At 40.7% G+C, this 17,872-nt stretch overlaps 1 protein-coding gene across 4 annotated transcripts in view; it reads right to left on the bottom strand.

Moving 5' to 3' along the window:
- LOC5514495 (fibropellin-1) overlaps positions 1 to 16,993 on the bottom strand; it is a 47,010-nt gene extending 30,017 nt beyond the window's left edge. The window contains exons 1-8 of one of the 4 annotated variants that reach the window (XM_048726791.1): positions 16,625 to 16,993; positions 14,749 to 14,775; positions 13,031 to 13,394; positions 12,570 to 12,702; positions 11,536 to 11,652; positions 10,879 to 10,992; positions 10,288 to 10,401; positions 9,617 to 9,730 (exon numbers count right to left, since the gene is read on the bottom strand). In XM_048726791.1, coding sequence (XP_048582748.1) covers positions 9,617 to 9,730; positions 10,288 to 10,401; positions 10,879 to 10,992; positions 11,536 to 11,652; positions 12,570 to 12,702; positions 13,031 to 13,390 — 952 coding nt within the window. In that variant the 5' untranslated portion in view covers positions 13,391 to 13,394; positions 14,749 to 14,775; positions 16,625 to 16,993. Of the gene's footprint in view, positions 1 to 9,616; positions 9,731 to 10,287; positions 10,402 to 10,878; positions 10,993 to 11,535; positions 11,653 to 12,569; positions 12,703 to 13,030; positions 13,395 to 14,748; positions 15,213 to 16,444; positions 16,595 to 16,624 lie in introns of those variants that run through there. The other 3 variants (XM_048726792.1, XM_048726794.1, XM_048726795.1) reach the window with 3 other exon arrangements.
- Between the last annotated feature and the right edge of the window lie 879 nt (positions 16,994 to 17,872).

Genomic DNA, 17,872 nt, shown 5'->3' with positions numbered 1-17,872 from the left:
AGCAGACGCAAACCAGCCACCGCTCAGCACATTTACGCCATTATCGACAAACAGAGTAACACCTCACTTATCGCCAGCAAGCTCGCCGACGACCTTGGCGCCGATGGCCCTAGAGAAGTCTACTACCTGTTCACATGCAGCAACGAGAGAGAGAAAAAGAGTGGTAGACGAGTGACAGGCATCCAGGCTCGATCAGTTAGCGGAGCTGCATTTTCGCTGCCTACACTCGTTGAGTGCGACGTCATCCCAGGGGACAAGCGCGAGATCCCCACACCTGAGACGGCGAGGAGCTTCCAGCACCTTAAACCAATCGCCGACCAGAAACCCCCCCCCCCCTAGACGATACGGCAGAGGTCCACCTCTTGATAGGTCGCGACGAGTTCAAGAACGGCCCCATTGGAGCCCCGTGGGCGCAGCGACTAACCCTTGGATGGACCATCAGCGGCCTCGATTTCCCGAACGGTCCCGCACACATCCTAAGCCGCCACACCCATGTGTCCAACCTTGAGCGACAGGAGACCGGGGACGAGAACTACGAGATAGTGCCGTGCCCCAAAATGCTCAAAGTCGATATCCCAATTGACAGCGATAACGCCTTTAAGACAACGCGAGACGACAACGAACCAAGCCTATCGCGAGAAAAGCGACATTTCCTAGAGATCATGGAGAAAAGTTCACGCAAAAATTCAAGCGGTAAATGGCATATGCCCCTACTCTTCCGTGTCCCAAATCAGACCATGCCGGACAACCGTGCACAAGCGATGCACCGATTAAAAGGGCTCCTCAAGACATTCGAGAAAAGACCGGAGATGAAACGAGAGTACCTTGAGTTCATGAGAAAAATCCTCGAAAAAGGACGCGACGAGCCCCCGCCAAAACCAGGTCATTCCTGGTACCTAGCGCACTTCGCAACCTATCACAACACTAAACACACCATAAGAGTAGTTTTTTATAGCAGTTGCGAATTTCAAGAAATCTCACTGAATAAAGTACTTCTACCCGGTCCCGACCTAATGAATAACCTTAAAGCCGTATTGATGCGTTTTTGAAAGAAAACACCGGTGTCATGTGCGACGTAGAAAAAATGTTTCACTCCTTTCATGTCGACCCCTCTCACAGAGACTTCCTCCGCTTTCTGTGGTTTGAAGAGAACAACACAGAGAAACCAGTCACAGAGTACTGCTTGAACGTAGAGCTCTTCGGAAACGGCCCCAGTCCAGCGATAGCCACATACGGCCTCCGTAGAACTGCGTCGGATGGCGAGGAGGCAAAGAATTTTATCCGCCGCATCTTCTACGTCGATGACGGACTGGCTTCGCTTTCAACAGCCCAACAAGCGATAGATCTAGTTAAGAAAGCACAAGCCACCCTAGCTACGGCCAACCTCAGACTCCACAAGGTCGTACCCAACTCGGTAGAAGTCATGGAAGCATTCCCCGCTGAAGACAGAGCAAAGGACGTGCGTGACCTTGACCTGCGTCAAGGCGTCCTTCTCGCACAAAGATATCTTGGGGTGTACTGGGACCTAGAGATGGACGCGTTCACATGAAAAGTCTAGAACGAGAAGAGGGGTCCTGTCTATCGTAAACTCCGTATACGACCCTTTAGGTCTAGCGGTACCCGTGATGCTCGAGGGCAGGATAATACTCCAAAAGCTAGTGCTCATGGGTAAAAGAAGAAGCAAAGACGACTCCCCCTGGCATGAGACGACCCCCTCCCCACCGCGATGAAAGACTGGTGGGCAAGATGGAAAGACTCGCTCTTAGACCTCCAAAACGTGTCGGTACAACGCTGCTACCACCCAAAAATGTTTGGCACTGTCTCCACGGCAACTACATGCGTTTTCAGATGCGAGTCAGGACGCGATCGGGACCGCCGTTTACCTCCGACTCGTGTACGAAGCGAAAAAGGTATCCGTCTCCCCAGTGTATGGCAAGGCCAGAGTCGGACCAGCAAACGCAACCAACATACCACGCTTAGAGCTATGTGGAGCAGTCCTCGCAGTACAAGCCGTTCAAAAGGTGAGATATCGACATCGAGATATCCCAAGTCAAGTACTACATCGACTCGAAGTTGCTACTCGGTTACATAACGAATGAAGGCCGGCGCTTATACGTCTATGTAGCCAACAGAGTTCAACAGATAAGAAGCTTGTCAAAGCCACAGCAGTGGAGGTACGTGGAGACCGAGCTCAACCCCGCCGACCTAGCGACGCGTACCACGGAACAAACTAGGAGAAACAAGCTGGCTTAGTGGTCCCGCATTCCTCAGAAATATAGAAACCGCTTACACCCCGAGTGAAGCATACTTACTCGACGCGAGCGACCCCGAGGTGCGCAAAGAAGTGGTCTGCGCCAAAGTGAGCACAGATAAAGACAGAACGAAGCCGGGCCTTGGCGCACACCGATTCTTGAGATTCTCGACTCTGAACTTCCTACAGAGCGGGATCGCCACCCTTATTGTGAAGGTTAAGAACTTAAAGAATAAAAGGGACACCGGAACGACCAAAGCTTCGACGTATTTGGGCCTTGGTCGGTAAAGTCAAGAGGAGCCATAGCTAACGCGAAGCGCTGGGGACTATTATTCACGTGGCTCAGCAGTCTAGCGATCCACATAGAGGTACTCGAGTCCATGGATACTAACGCCTTTATTTGCGCGCTTAGGAGGTTTTTTGCGCTGCGCGGCCCTGCTAAACTGCTTAGGTGCTCGAACTCGAACAGCGCAACTCGACAGCGCAATGAAGGAGCTTAATAAGGAGGATGCAGAGAAATCCGTCAGAGAGGAAGGATGCGAGTGGAGCTTTAACCCCCCCCCACCCCCCACACGCGTTGCATTTCGAAGGTGTGTGGGAGAGACAGATCCTCACAATCCGACGAGTCCTTGACAGCATGTTCGCGGAGCTACAAAACCACCAACTGACGCATGATTTGCTAGTTACGCTAATGACAGAGGCCGCTGCGATCGTGAACGCCAGGCCGATATCAGCCCTACCGATTGACGCTGACTAGCCGCAGCCCCTCTCACATGCGATGCTTCTAAGCATGAAAGAGCGCCCCACTGGACCCCTTTCAGACCGTTTCTTGCCCACAGACATCTACGCACGTCGCCGCTGGAGTTGAGTCCAGTACCTGGCGGAGCAGTTCTGGTTGAGATAAAGAAGGGAGTACTTCCAGAATCTCCAGCCCCGCCAGAAGTGGAACGGAACAACGGAGAGTCTGCGCGTAGGCGATATCATACTACTAAGTGACGAAACGGTGAAGACGAGAGAGGCAATGAAGAGCGAGGACGGTAGAGTTAGGAAGGCGAAGGTAGAGGTAGTTAGAGACAGAGTCGAGAGGACCTACCTGTGCCCCATTAAAGAACTCATCCTGCTTATCCGCGCAGATGACGACAAAGAGAGCCAAGAGTAGGGTAGAGTAGAATAGAATAGCAATGATTGAAATCCTTTGGCAAGAAGTGTTATGAACATTGGAAATACAAAAAAAAAAAGAACATTGATTTAAATTGACCGGATTAGATTATTAAGATAATTGTTTAGTTAAGTTACCGCGGTTTCCTCTACTTTGAGCACAGCCGCCCTTTCCTATGATAAGACTGATAAAATGTATTGTAGCATTTCCCTTTGAGTAAGAGTTTAGGAATGCGGCACGTCTTACTTTAGGACACGTCCCACCTGCCTATAAATTATAGTACCAATTTGGCAATCTTTAAGAGTTGAGCAGAGAAATCGAAGAGAGAAGAGTTGGGTTGAGAGCCAGAGAAGCAGAGTTAAAGGACTCAGATTGGAGTTTGAAGAGTTACAAGCTTACTTACGGAGACGAGATCAGACGTAAGTTGAACTTGTAAATACTGATTTCGACTTTTTGTTTTTTACAGAACTGCATGTAATCCTTAGCCTTTTTTCCTAAATTTGTGAATTGTTAATTACTTCGTTGTTAATTACTTCGTAGTTATCATCGCATGTGTTCAATAGTTGGACGAGTTGATTGTAATAAACGCTGTTAAATCAAGGTTGGATAACTGTTCTACACTGTTGTTGACACTAAAACGAGCCCACTGCACACTTCCCACAAGTCGCTGCTTTGGAACCGCTTACAGTCTATGTATGGGTGTTGTGTTCATTAGGTATTCATGAGGTATAGACAGCCCTACAGAAAATATAGGACAACAGACAGAATCATTTTAAAACATTAAAAAAATTATATTTTTAATATCAAATCAGGCATCCCATTTTAGCCTGACAATGTTTAGAAAATAACAAAATAATACAACAATTGTCAATTACACCCACATTTTCTTTCTTCTTTTGAACAAAAATTATGTCCAATGCTTGACTATAGGGTACAACTTAGTTTAAATGAACATTTCACCTTAGACAAAACAGGAGTTAACAGTAGCGGATCTAGGGGGAGGGTTTATGGGGTTTAAACCCCCCATTTGGGCTGCTTGAAAGCCATATGTAACAAAAAGATTACCCCCTCCCCCCTCCCCCTTTGTCACTGAACCAAACTCCCCCTTTGGCGAAAAGCTAGATCCGCCTCTGAACATTCCACCATTATAAAAGAAAAGATAACAGCGATTAAATATATAAGCACTAAACTTCTGATTCCTTTTCATGCAGAAGTCTTTAAATGTTGGCATGTTTTCTTATACCAAGCCAAAGAAAATACGGCCAATCAAAAGGCAGAAATTGCTTTGTTTTGGCAGAATACACTCAAACTTTGCATCATGCACTGGATTTACGTAAAATATGTTGCCATCTAGCATGGTGCATGGTATAAAATAGTTATACAATGATTTATTATGGCATACTTCATACTACAGAATATTGAATATCCCACTCGCCATGTATCTCAAGAGCATACCCCTTGAAAAAAAAATCCCAGATAAATGAGCTCATACTCATGCTCTTCTTCGACTTTGATGTATGCGAGTTACCTCAAACACGCTCTCAGGTACTAAATAAATATTTTCTCGCCCATGATCGAACTGATTCTCTTTACAACATGGCGTCGACAGAGCTGAAAAACGCAAGACTAGTTCCAGTACCGCGCGGTTAAACCAGCTTTTTTGTTTTGAAATGGCGGCGTTTTACCGGCGAACTGTCACATTTTGGCGAAGGCTAAGAAAACTAGATCAAACCTAAGGCTAAAATTTTCTTTATGACTCCCTCATTATCAAACAAATCTGTCATCTTTTATACAGTATGGTTTTAATGATGTACAGTAAGTCAAAACAGCGACCGAAGTCAGCCTTTCGTACCTTTACTCGAACGATTCAACACTGAGATTTTGTTTGTTTTCGCCAGAACACGCGCATCCGCATACGTTATTCAGCAGTGTCCATGGCGTCCGGGTTCCTCTAGCATAGTAAACGCAATAAATCATGCGAGTATTATTCGGCCGACAGGAGAACGTTTACTGCGTGTATCTCTCGCTGAGGCTATTGCAGCCATTTTGCATAATAATGAGGTAAACTGATACCTCCAATTTTAGTTATGTCCCTAACTGTATTCATTATTTTTTCTTTTCTTTTTTTTTTTTTTTTGGGGGGGGGGAAGGGGGAAGGGATAGGAAACCGTTTTTGTACACTACCCCATCCAACACCCCCCATCCCCAAACGGTTTACTTTTTTCCAGCGTCTAGAGGTGACGGTTTTACACCGGGATTTAATTCAGGGGCGGATCTAGCTTTTTGGCTTTTTGCCAAGGGGGGAAGGAGACCAAACATTTTCGTCATTAACTAGTTACCTCCGTAACAATTTTGGAATGAAAAGACACAATGAAAACAATAAGGCAGCCCCAGAGGGTAAACCCCCATCATTTAAAGAAACCACACAGATAATGAGATATTATTTATACACTAACAAGGAGAGATCATATATACAAATCACACTAACCAGGAGAGATGATCTATACAAATCACACTAACCAAGAGTTATACAAATCACACTAACGAGGAGAGATCACTTATACAAATCACACTAACAAGGATAGATAATCTATACAAATCGCACTAACCAGGAGTTATACAAATCACACTAACGTAGCCTACTTGTAGGCTTTTATAGTTTTTCCGGCACGAAAACCCCACGGCCGCCATCTTGGATAACGCGCTCCGCAGGGGGAGGGGGAAAAAATGCGCGGGAAAGGGGGAGGGGATTTCTACAAATCACACTAACGATTATAGATCATTTATACAAATCACACTAACGATGAGAGATCATTTTAACAAATCACACAAACCAGGAGAGATCGTTTATACAAATCACACTAAACAGGAAAGATCATTTATACCAGTCACACTAATGAGACTAAATAGGAGAGATAATTTTTTTTTCAAATCACACTAACGAGGAGAGATATACAAATCACACCAACCAGGAGAGATCATTTTTACAAATCACACTAACGCGGAGAGAACATTTATACAAATCACACTAACTATGAGAGATCATTAATAAAAATAAGGCTAATGAAGTAAATTCTCAGTCACGCTTTCCCCTGGACGTGAAATCAAACTCCCTCCCCACGAATTTAGGGTCTGCCTTTTCCGTAGTCAATACATGGGTATTGGATAATAAGTGAGTTTTTCAAGTCGTGATAATCTCTCTCTAGATTTGGAAAGAAGCGATAGTTTCACTGACGAATTCCGAAAACTTCAACGCGAAAACCAGGCCAATGGTCCCACGCTGTTGGTATGAATCTGATGTATTGGGCGGTTGGCCTGTTTACCAAGGCATTCTTCACAACTGTTGGCTTGTCTAAGTTCCCTTGAAACTCCTGTTTAATATAACAAATTAATTTGAGTATTTACGTTTTTATGTTCAATTATTTTACCTGTTTACGATTACAGTCAGGCTCGTCGGCCCTAAACACAGATAAAATACCTTGTCTGCGCCACTTTCTTGGTAGATTTGCCAGGAAGACCCCGTTGTGGAGAGGGAAAGTTTGTACCTTGTGGCTCTTGTATCGCGATGCGAAAGCACTGTCCCGCCTTGTGTTGCCACGGCGCAAATCATGTATAACGACAGCAAATCAACCTGGAGGTACAATGGAACATTTCTATTTGCAGCAGCCCAATACCGATCCCCGTTAAGTCGAGCATTCTTTGGTGAAAAGAAGTCTGAGGGAAAATCAGACTCTTGCCAGTAGTTCGGTGCGGAAAAGCTTATGTCTGGGATGACACATCTGTTCTGAACTCCAACTGCTGCGAGATCACAACCTTGAAAGGATCACAAAAAAATATGAGTTGATTTGCTTCTCCGATCTCCGCGCGGAATATCCCGCCCCAGGGGGAAAACATAGAGAACCACAAAGACCGGGGGGAGGACTCCAATATAAAACAGACGTGGGTGGTGGTCGGCAAAATCAAATACAACTTTTGATGAATAAAAATCAATTATTTCATGAGTCAGAGTCGAAATCTTTTTTTATTTGGTTAAAATCTCATTTTTTTTTATTAATTTTACAAGACATATATATGCTCAAATATGCTCAAATATATATGCTCAAATAAATGTGAATAACTCTTACTTTTCTATTCCCTGCTAGAAGAGGCCTCTTTTCTCTGTATTTCGCTGGGCTGGCGTTCGCGAGGAAAAGAGACCTCTGCCATTGGTCGCAAGTTCGCTTGATCAAACCGCCGTCCACGATCGTGCAAGGGAGATCCAGAGAGCATATTCCGTTTTAATTACTGGCCCACAATGGCTAGCGCATGCGTGAAGCGTATATCCGCTGTGGGACAATGATACCGCATTCGAAACGGCGTCCTTCGTAGAAATATCACGCGACGAATTATAAAGGAAGCCATTCAATGCCTTGTCTTCATTCAGAATTTTCTCTCTTTTGACTCACGAATCAATCTACCTATTACAGCTTTTGCATATTTTTCTGGATATAGGTGATCTAAGTTTACCAAAAGTTTTGTAACATGTTCTTCGAGTCCAACTGTGCGATATTTACATTGAAGAAACTCGCCTGCCCAGATGTCTTTCAAATTTATCCCACAAACAAGACAAAACTCGTCTTTGCTGCGTTTGCTGTTTAATCTTTTTAGTGACGTTTAGGTGATTGAAATTGAACAGTTGTTTTCTTTTTTCGAATAGGAGAACTAACCGGAGTTTGATTCATAATTTGCGACAAAAGTTAGCATATTTACAGCTTTCGCGCGATGATGCGGGTTTTGGCACGTCATGCAGTCGCTTAGAAACGCCCACGCATGCGCAACGGAAACAGTTTCGACCCATGGCAGAGGTCTCTTTCCCTCGCGAACGCCAGCCCAGCGAAATACAGAGAAAAGAGGCCTCTTCTAGCAGGGAAATTTAGTGCGTTTGTATCTCTTGTCTACTTTTTCTGGCGCTCTCTCATAGGTTAGCGGTCTAACGGCCGTCTCGACTGCGAAATGGCTTCCGTGTCACGGCTCATATCTTGAGCTACGAGAGTTGTGACACGACCAAACTTAGGACAAGTTGTCTTGAGGTCAAGGGGGTCAACAAATGGAACACGTGACATTCCGTCATTAATGACGTCATTATAACTAGGAAAAATTATATCTTGAGCTACGAAAGTTGTGACACGACCAAACTTATGACACATTTTCTTGAGGTCAAAATCTACCGAAAATATGTCGTCCCTTACTACCCTTTAGAAACTGTATACCGACAAATTGAGAATGAATAACGTGATTGAGGTGTCTGAGAAGGCCTTAAATTTTAATCATCTCTAAAAATAACGCTAAACCGACGGTGTGTTACATTCTAACAGCTCTTTGGGCTTTTGTCTTCTGCGAGCCGAGCATTTTGAAGGAACATTTGACGGTCCGGAAAGAACCAAGCACTCGAATCAAACTAGCCAAGCATTTACGACCATTCAAGTACTTGCGAGCAAGTCGATGAACGATTGCGATTCAAAAACTGCTACCCCTAAAAAAATACGAAGAAATTAGAGTAAATTTGTTACCGACAAATGTCGCCATTTATTTATTTTTTTGGTTTAATTACACAGCGCGGGTAGAATAAAAAAACACTTCCAAATCGTTCCTTGCTTGATTGTCATTCAAAACTCATTTATACCTGGGCGGAAACCTAACGATAGTTATCCCGATATATAAGTATTTTCGTTTTAATGACGTCATCAATGACGTCACACCTCACATGACTATTTATGCACCCCCCTTGACACCTACGTGACATTCTCAAAGTGTGGTTGCCCGACGATGTTTCTATCCCAAGATATGAGTATTTTCGTTTTAATGACGTCATCGATGACGTAACACCTCACATGACTGTTTATGCACCCCCCCTTGATACCTACATGACATTCTCCAATTTCGGTTGTTCGGTGATGTTTTAATCATGAGATTTGAGTATTTTCGTCCTCAGTTAAATTTATGGTTATTACATTAAGCGTCGAGTGTTCTTACATTAAGCGTTAAGTCCGTTATTACATTAAGCGTTGAAAATTTGTTACATTAAGCGTTAACTGTTTTATTACATTAATCGTCGATTTTTGTTACATTAAGCGTTAGTGTTACATTAAGCGGCGATTTTAGTTACATTAAGCGTTAGTGTTACATTAAGCGGCAGTTGTTACATTAAGCGGTAATGCAATCCTTACCAATTTCGCAGGTGCTTCCACTGTAACCAACAGGGCATTCGCAGGTGAAGCCATTGATTCCATCCTTACAAGTCCCTCCGTTAGCACAAGGATTACCAGCGCATTCGTTAATGTCTTAAAAGTAAGAAAAGCTCATCTTTGTTATTAAAATCGCGTTCCATTCAAACCACCGTATTCTTTCAAGGAGAACAATGCAATGAAGTTGTAAAAGTCGCACAATCAATTGATTTTGCAGCTTTTTTAGCTTCGAAGCTGGGAAAGGTACTTCAAATTATTTCACTTAAGTGCATAATATTTTTTTATGTAATAAGAGCTAATAAGTGAATCAGCACTAGCATTGTCGTGATTGCTCATCTCACACATCGGATTAGAACGGATAGGATAATGGACAGCGTGTTACTTAAAGTTTACATTAAGCGCCGAGTGTTCTTACATTAAGCGTTAAGTCCGTTATTACATAAAGCGTTGAAAATTTGTTACATTAAGCGTTAACTGTTTTATTACATTAAGCGTCGATTTGTTGTTACATTAAGCGTTAGTGTTACCTTAAGCGGCGATTTTTGTTACATTAAGCGTTAGTGTTACATTAAGCGGCGATTTTTGTTACATTAAGCGTTAGTGTTACTTTAAGCGGCGATTTTTGTTACATTAAGCGGTAATACAATCCTCACCAATTTCGCAGGTGCTTCCACTGTAACCAACAGGGCATTCGCAGGTGAAGCCATTGATTCCATCCTTACAAGTCCCTCCGTTAGCACAAGGATTACCAGAGCATTCGTCAATGTCTTAAAAGTAAGAAAAGCTCATCTTTGTTATTAAAATCGCGTTCTATTCAAACCACCGTATTCTTTCAAGGAGAACAATGCAATGAAGTTGTAAAAGTCGCACAATCAATTGATTTTGCGGCTTTTTTTAGCTTCGAAGCTGGAAAAGGTACTTCAAATTATTTCACTTAAGTGCATAAAATTTTTTTTATGTAGTAAGAGCTAATAAGTGAATCAGCACTAGCATTGTGGTGAATGCTCATCTCACACACATCGGATTAGAACGGATAGGATAATGGACAGCGTGTTACTTAAAGTTTACATTAAGCGTCGAGTGTTCTTACATTAAGCGTTAAGTCCGTTATTACATAAAGCGTTGAAAATTGGTTACATTACGCGTTAACTGTTTTATTACATTAAGCGTCGATTTTTGTTACATTAAGCGTTAGTGTTACATTAAGCGGCAGTTGTTACATTAAGCGGTAATACAATCCTTACCAATTTCGCAGGTACTTCCACTGTAACCAACAGGGCATTCGCAGGTGAAGCCATTGATTCCATCCTTACAAGTCCCTCCGTTAGCACAAGGATTACCAGCGCATTCGTCAATGTCTTAAAAGTAAGAAAAGCTCATCTTTGTTATTAAAATCGCGTTCTATTCAAACCATCGTATTCTTTCAAGGAGAACAATGCAATGAAGTTGTAAAAGTCGGACAATCAATTGATTTTGCGGCTTTTTTAGCTTGGAAGCTGGAAAAAGTACTTCAAATTATTTCGCTTAAATGCATTATATTTTTTTATGTAATAAGAGCTAATAAGTGAATCAGCACTAGCATTGTCGTGGATGCTCATCTCACACACATCGGATTAGAACGGATAGGATAATGGACAGCGTGTTACTTAAAGTTTCTGTGTAATTTTACATTTCAATGCAAGTAGATACAACAAGATATCACATATCAACGCAAGTAGATACAGCAAGATATCACATTGTTGTGTAACATATTTTGTCATTCATTCTCCCCATCGAATGAGTGTCTCCTAAACATGTAGTTCGAAAAGCAGTTGACTTCACAACCTTCCTTTTTAACAGCACACCTTTGTGTCTAAAGCAAACTCTTCGTGATCCGATGAAAGTGTTCTGTTACAACTTACCCGTCTCACAGTTTTTGCCTGTAAACCCTGCCACGCACGTACAGGAGTACCGGTTGATCCCGTCTACACACGTTCCTCCATTCTTACATTGGCTGCTCTTGCATTCGTCATCATTATCTATTAAAGAGTAAGATTTGTGATAAAAAGTAACTTGCCTACGTTATAATGAAACAAAAATTGGTGTTTTGATAATAATGTCGGCTTAAACCATTGGCCCCTGGTCATTCCTGAGCTGAATGTACAAAAAAAATTCCCACCCCCACCACCCTCATTGTTAGTTTTTTTACAGCCCGTCAAATTGAACACCGCCGTACCAGTAAGCGGTACTTAAGCTTTTCAGCAGTGCTTTCAGGTCCCAACTCTAATCTCGCATCGTCGTTCTAGAGCATGACAATTGGTCGTATTTTTACAGCATATTGGGAGAGTACCCTAGGACATCATTAAGTCTACTGTGGCATAATTGATTGCTGCGCGTACGCAAGTTTGCAAGGTGGATTTGCCTGGACGGGGCCTTGTAGATCCGATTGAATATGAAGAAAATGGCACTATAAAGAGTTGACACTTCAGTACCTATACTTTGTATGCATGTAGGATGACCGTTCTTTAGATAAACAATGATAAAAAAAGTCCATACTTTCTAGAAGCTGAATCGATGCTGATTTGGAAATATTCGTAGTACAATACAAATCTGTTCTTAAACGGTATTGCGTTGTTTTACGATATTAAATACTCTAAAAACCTCCAATAGTGCCAAAATTCATTTTTAGGCTTATTCTTCCGTTGTCAAAATCTTTACAACAAAACTGTAGGAATCAAACGGATGCCGGTGTGTTTATTCATCTTTTCACCAAGTTTGATCCAAATCGAATACATTGATTTTCAACCCTTGATCAACCTATTAGACGGTCGCTCTTAAAAAAAAAATTTACGAACTTGATATGTTGTTAACCCCACAGCGCTTATATTTGTCCAGAGGAAAAAAAAAACAATAATTTTATCACTCATTTAAGTTATCTGCAAATATAAGTACTTACTTTCACACTTGTCTCCAGAAAAGCCAGCAGGGCAATGGCATCTAGGGCGGAAAGTTTTGCAATCCACCTCACATGTTCCTCCATTTGAACAAGTGAACGAACCATCTTTACAGGCGTGTAGGCTTTGTGTGAACTGTACCATAAACAGGGTACGATTAGGCATGATTATAAATGCAAAAACTTCTATTACCATATATACACCTATTTGCACTCGAGAACCCATGTCGTAACCCGCGGTGGCTCATGGGTAGCGAATAAAAGGCTCAATCCTTCTATCTGAAAGCCATGTGAATGCCCATAAGAACGAGAAAAAGAACTCTACAGCTTTAAAAAAACCTGAATTTGTGGATTTGTATTATTATTTTCGTATCTACTTGATACCCATGAAGCACTGCGGGTTACGATACACAGATACACAGATACACAGTAATTTCGACTAAACTCATTCGCATAAAACATACCTCAGCAGACCTTAACTGTGAGTATATCCATCCTTTTTTCTTTTCGAACTCTGAATTGTTTGGATTTGCTTCGTCCAACGTCTCGACCCCGTATGTGTTTAACTCGCAGGCCCCTGCTTCAGGTCGAGACACTTCGAAGTTCACCGATATGCACCAGTCTTGCTGCTGACATCGCAGACTGCATGATATCTGACTTTGCCCCTGAAGACGCTTCTTGACATGTCTGCTCCGCAGGACAAGACCAACTTGAGTGATAGGGGCGCCTACTGAATGGATAGATGCTGGACAGAAGGATTGCTCGCTTGATGTTGCTACGGCAACGAGACAGTTGAAGTATAACACGAGGCAAGTAAGCCTCATTTTGCTGTAGAACAATTCTATTATTTAGAGTAGTATAACTAAGCTTTGACAAAAATTGTTTGATTCTGATTGGATGAGAGCAGTGCAGTTTTCAGGTAATTTAGTATAAAAAAGGATAATTCAGATCATTATTACTAGACTCTGATTGGCTTACAAACAATTGAACAACAACAAAAGCTCAGAGCCATTTTTGGGTTTCTATTAGTATGCCTGTTTCTATAACATCATACGGCTCAATTTGAAAATAATGTTTTTTTAAAAGCACAAATTGCACTCGCCAATGTACGAATGGTATAACAGCGCAGTGACAACCAGATGTGGCCATCCGCATTAATCTAGTCTACTGTTAAACTAACCATGCATTGTTGTTGTGGTCAAGACCCCTGTAATCAAACCATAAACCTTGTAAGTCAAGGTGAGTTCCGGACGAAAATTTCAATTTAAGATAGTTGAATATAATATATGAATCAAAACGTAATTCCCGTACATTTTCTGTTATGTGTAATGCATTTTGTTTTCAAATATTTCTGTAAATAATCCTCAAACAAAACTGTTTTTGTGGTTTTACAACTTCTCTGATTTTCCCGCTGTCACTCTCTATCAACTTGCTTACACTGTGTTTTGAATTGGCATAGAGACCAAATTCTTGATCGCTGATTGGATGCTATATTGTAGAGCAATAAAATGGTTTCACAGTTCTGTAAGAATCGTTAAAGAAACTTTTCCTCAAATAAAACGCATCTACAAATCAAGACTTATCTACCTCGGGTAAGAGCGACCTTGATGACTTATGTATACGCAATTGTTTTTGTAGAACTTTGTATCATGTGGCTTATTTAATTAAGAATTCATTTTTTATTTATTGGTAAATGTGTAAGGAAAAAATGTATCTTGCCATCAACCTCGCAAAGTCTTCTTTCTCTTTTCCTTGTCATTTGTCTTTGTTATGTTTTTCCCCAAATTTTATTTTCATATACAAAAAGGGCAAAATGTCTCTCTTTCTTTCTCGTACTGTATTAATTAATCTTGATTAAAGTCAATATTGATCTGTTGTCTCAGGCCCATACCCAGGGGGGGTGCAGGGGCTGCGAACGCATCCCCCCCCCCCCACACACACACACAACGGCCGAAGGTCCACTTTTGGTTCTCAAATAGACGTGCTATTTGTAGAAATACACTATAAAGCAAAACCTAGATCACTCTGGTATGTAGCCAAATCCGACAATAAACGTCCGGTGGAGATACTGCAAACGCATAAAAAAAAATTGCTTTTTGTTTTTTCGGGTGTGGTCAGATTTTTATCTGAGAGAACTCATGAATGATTAGCCAGTCCTTTAGCTCTTGCTTTCTTCTCTTACCTAATGTTTCGATGATTCTCTCATTACCTGAAAAATGAAAAGTGTACGAATTCATACTTTGGAAGGCTTCGTCTAGACACCGTACTCTTTCAATTATAGAAATAATAATTAATAATTTATTACATTTATATTGCGCAAGTACCAATATGAAAATCTTTATCTTTGCAATATCGAGTAAAAAGATAACTATATTAAAAACTATATTAAAGATGTCAGCAAAAGAAATGAATTGATTATAAGTTTTTAATTTTAGGCTAACCGCTGTGAATTTTTTTTAATTATGTGTACTACATTTGAAGCATTGATATTTCTCGAATGTTTTCTATAAGGATAGTGTCCTGTCGTGTTAGGCAACATCTGGAAATAGGATGCAATAAATTTTCAATTTGAATGAAATAAAACATTTGTCCATTTATAAATTATTGGGCTACCGATAGCCAGGTTTCCTGAATAAATTTAGTATACTGAAGTCAATCCAAAAAAGCAAAAAAAAAATCGATTAACAACGGGAAAGTAGTCGTGAAGCTTTATTTTAAAAGGGAAAACTTATGGCCCTCAGTAAAAAACAATTATTTCATAATAATTACACTAACAAGCAATAACAAAAAAGACCATATTTATTGTGAAATAGATAAGAAAAACTCCCAGTCCGAGGTTTGACGTGGGAGATAATGTTGACGCATTGCAGCGCAGAAAGCCGCACTGGCAGCTTTTTTTAATTCCACCAGAGTGTTCCCCTACATGATTAAAATAAAGGGCTCGGCCAGTAATATCGAAAACACCCGCAGAAAGACAATAAAGCTCTTAAACAAACTAAAAATAATATGATAACATCGTGTTTGTATAAAATTTCAGGCCAACTTTCCGTGCTTGCAATGCAATAAAAAAAAAGTTGTTTGCACGTATTTGATTGTAAAAATCCATTTAAGAAAGAAAATACGACCTACGCCCAAATTTGCGGAAAGGTCCTACCCTCACTGTTAACAATACTTGGCCTGTTGGCGAAATAAGAGTTCAGAAAGAAAGCCATATCATTTTTTAGACGTTGTTTCTTGCGTGGTTAGTTACAAACGGCGGAGGAAAGCAGATACGAAAAAATCCTCTGGCTTTAGGGGGATTAAAAGAATCATAAAATATACTGAGGAAATTGACCAAATTGAAAAAAAACTGTCTCATTTGATATTTTTGTCAGTTTTTATGTGTTGGCCGTATGCGAAAGAAAAGGAAACAAAGAAATAAATAAAAATGGGAAAAGTAGAAAACTTAAGAATAAAAGAACCTTAGTCTGGATTAACTAGATCTGGGTGTAGTAATCTGGAAACTAATTGCGCAAGTTTAAAAAAAGTCTTCTTGCTGAGTTTCATTCCATACGATTCTAAAAAAAAACATAGCAAGGGAAAAGGTTATGACATGTTTTCTGTAGCACTTTGTTTGATTTTTGTTTTACAATCGTAACATTTTTTATTTTATTTAGTCCCACTACTTTCACAATGATCATGTTTTTTTCTTCAAATTCGCGCAAGCTCTTAAATCACCGTGTATTCATACTCAATATTAAAGAAGAAAAAACATCGCATTTTGAAGAAAGCACTCGACATTTGTTTCCATTGATAAGTTAGTGTAAGCATTTGTAAAAAAAAAGTGCATTGCTCTTATTTTGCCTCGTTCACTATTTTTATGCCGGTTATGTACTCACCAAAAAAATTTCAGTCTTAAGCAGAGTATCAAACTATAGTCCGATAGAATCTAGTAGAAAAGAAGCAAAATTCCATCAATCTCATCATCTGAACACTCGAGAAAATTTGATCACTTATCTGCAACAAGTCATCATTTAAAAATTCGGTTACATTTATTTCTGTTTATAACTACTACTTACCTAAGATTTTGATGATCCTCTCATCACCTTTCGTCCGTCAGACTCTTTGAGAATTACTACTTACCTAAGATTTTGATGATCCTCTCATAACCTTTCGTCCCTCAGACTCTTTGAGAATTACTACTTACCTAAGATTTTGATGATCCTCTCATCACCTTTCGTCCCTCAGACTCTTGGGAATTACTACTTACCTAAGATTTTGATGATTCTCTCATCACCTTTCGTCCCTCAGACTCTTTGAGAATTACTACTTACCTAAGATTTTGATGATCCTCTCATCACCTTTCGTCCCTCAGACTCTTTGAAAATTACTACTTACCTAAGATTTTGATGATCCTCTCATCACCTTCCGTTCCTCAGACTCTTTGAGAATGACTACTTACCTAAGATTTTGATGATTCTCTCATCACCTTTCGTCCCTCAGACTCTTTGAAAATTACTACTTACCTAAGATTTTGATGATCCTCTCATCACCTTTCGTCCCTCAGACTCTTTGAGAATTTCTGCTTACCTAAGATTTCGATGATCCTCTCATCACCTTTCGTCCCTCAGACTCTTTGAGAATTACTACTTACCTAAGATTTTGATGATCCTCTAATCATCTTTCGTCCCTCAGACCCCTGAGAATTACTACTTACTTAAGATTTTGATGATCCTCTCATCACCTTTCGTTCCTCAGACTCTTTGAGAATTTGTGCTTACCTAAGATTTCGATGATCCTCTCATCACCTTTCGTCCCTCAGACTCTTTGAGAATTACTACTTACCTAAGATTTTGATGATCCTCTAATCATCTTTCGTCCCTCAGACCCTTGAGAATTACTACTTACCTAAGATTTTGATGATCCTCTGATCACCTTTCGTCCCTCAGACTCTTGAGAATGACTACTTACCTAAGATTTTGATGATCCTCTCATCACCTTTCGTCCCTCAGACTCTTTGAGAATTACTACTTACCTAAGATTTTGATGATCCTCTCATCACCTTTCGTTCCTCAGACTCTTTAGAATTACTACTTACCTAAGATTTTGATGATCCTCTCATTACCTTTCGTTCCTCAGACTCTTGAGAATTACTACTTTTTAAGATTTTGATGATCCTCTCATCACCTTTCGTCCCTCAGACTCTTGAGAATTACTACTTACCTAAGATTTTGATGATCCTCTCATCACCTTTCGTCCCTCAGACTCTTTGAGAATTTCTGCTTACCTAAGATTTTGATGATCCTCTCATCACCTTTCGTTCCTCA

Source organism: Nematostella vectensis, chromosome 4, assembly GCF_932526225.1.
Source record: "Nematostella vectensis chromosome 4, jaNemVect1.1, whole genome shotgun sequence".
In the NCBI taxonomy this organism is placed as follows: domain Eukaryota; kingdom Metazoa; phylum Cnidaria; class Anthozoa; order Actiniaria; family Edwardsiidae; genus Nematostella; species Nematostella vectensis.
The sequence above is the reverse complement of the archived record's forward strand: the minus strand, read 5'-3'. Positions and strand labels throughout refer to the sequence as shown.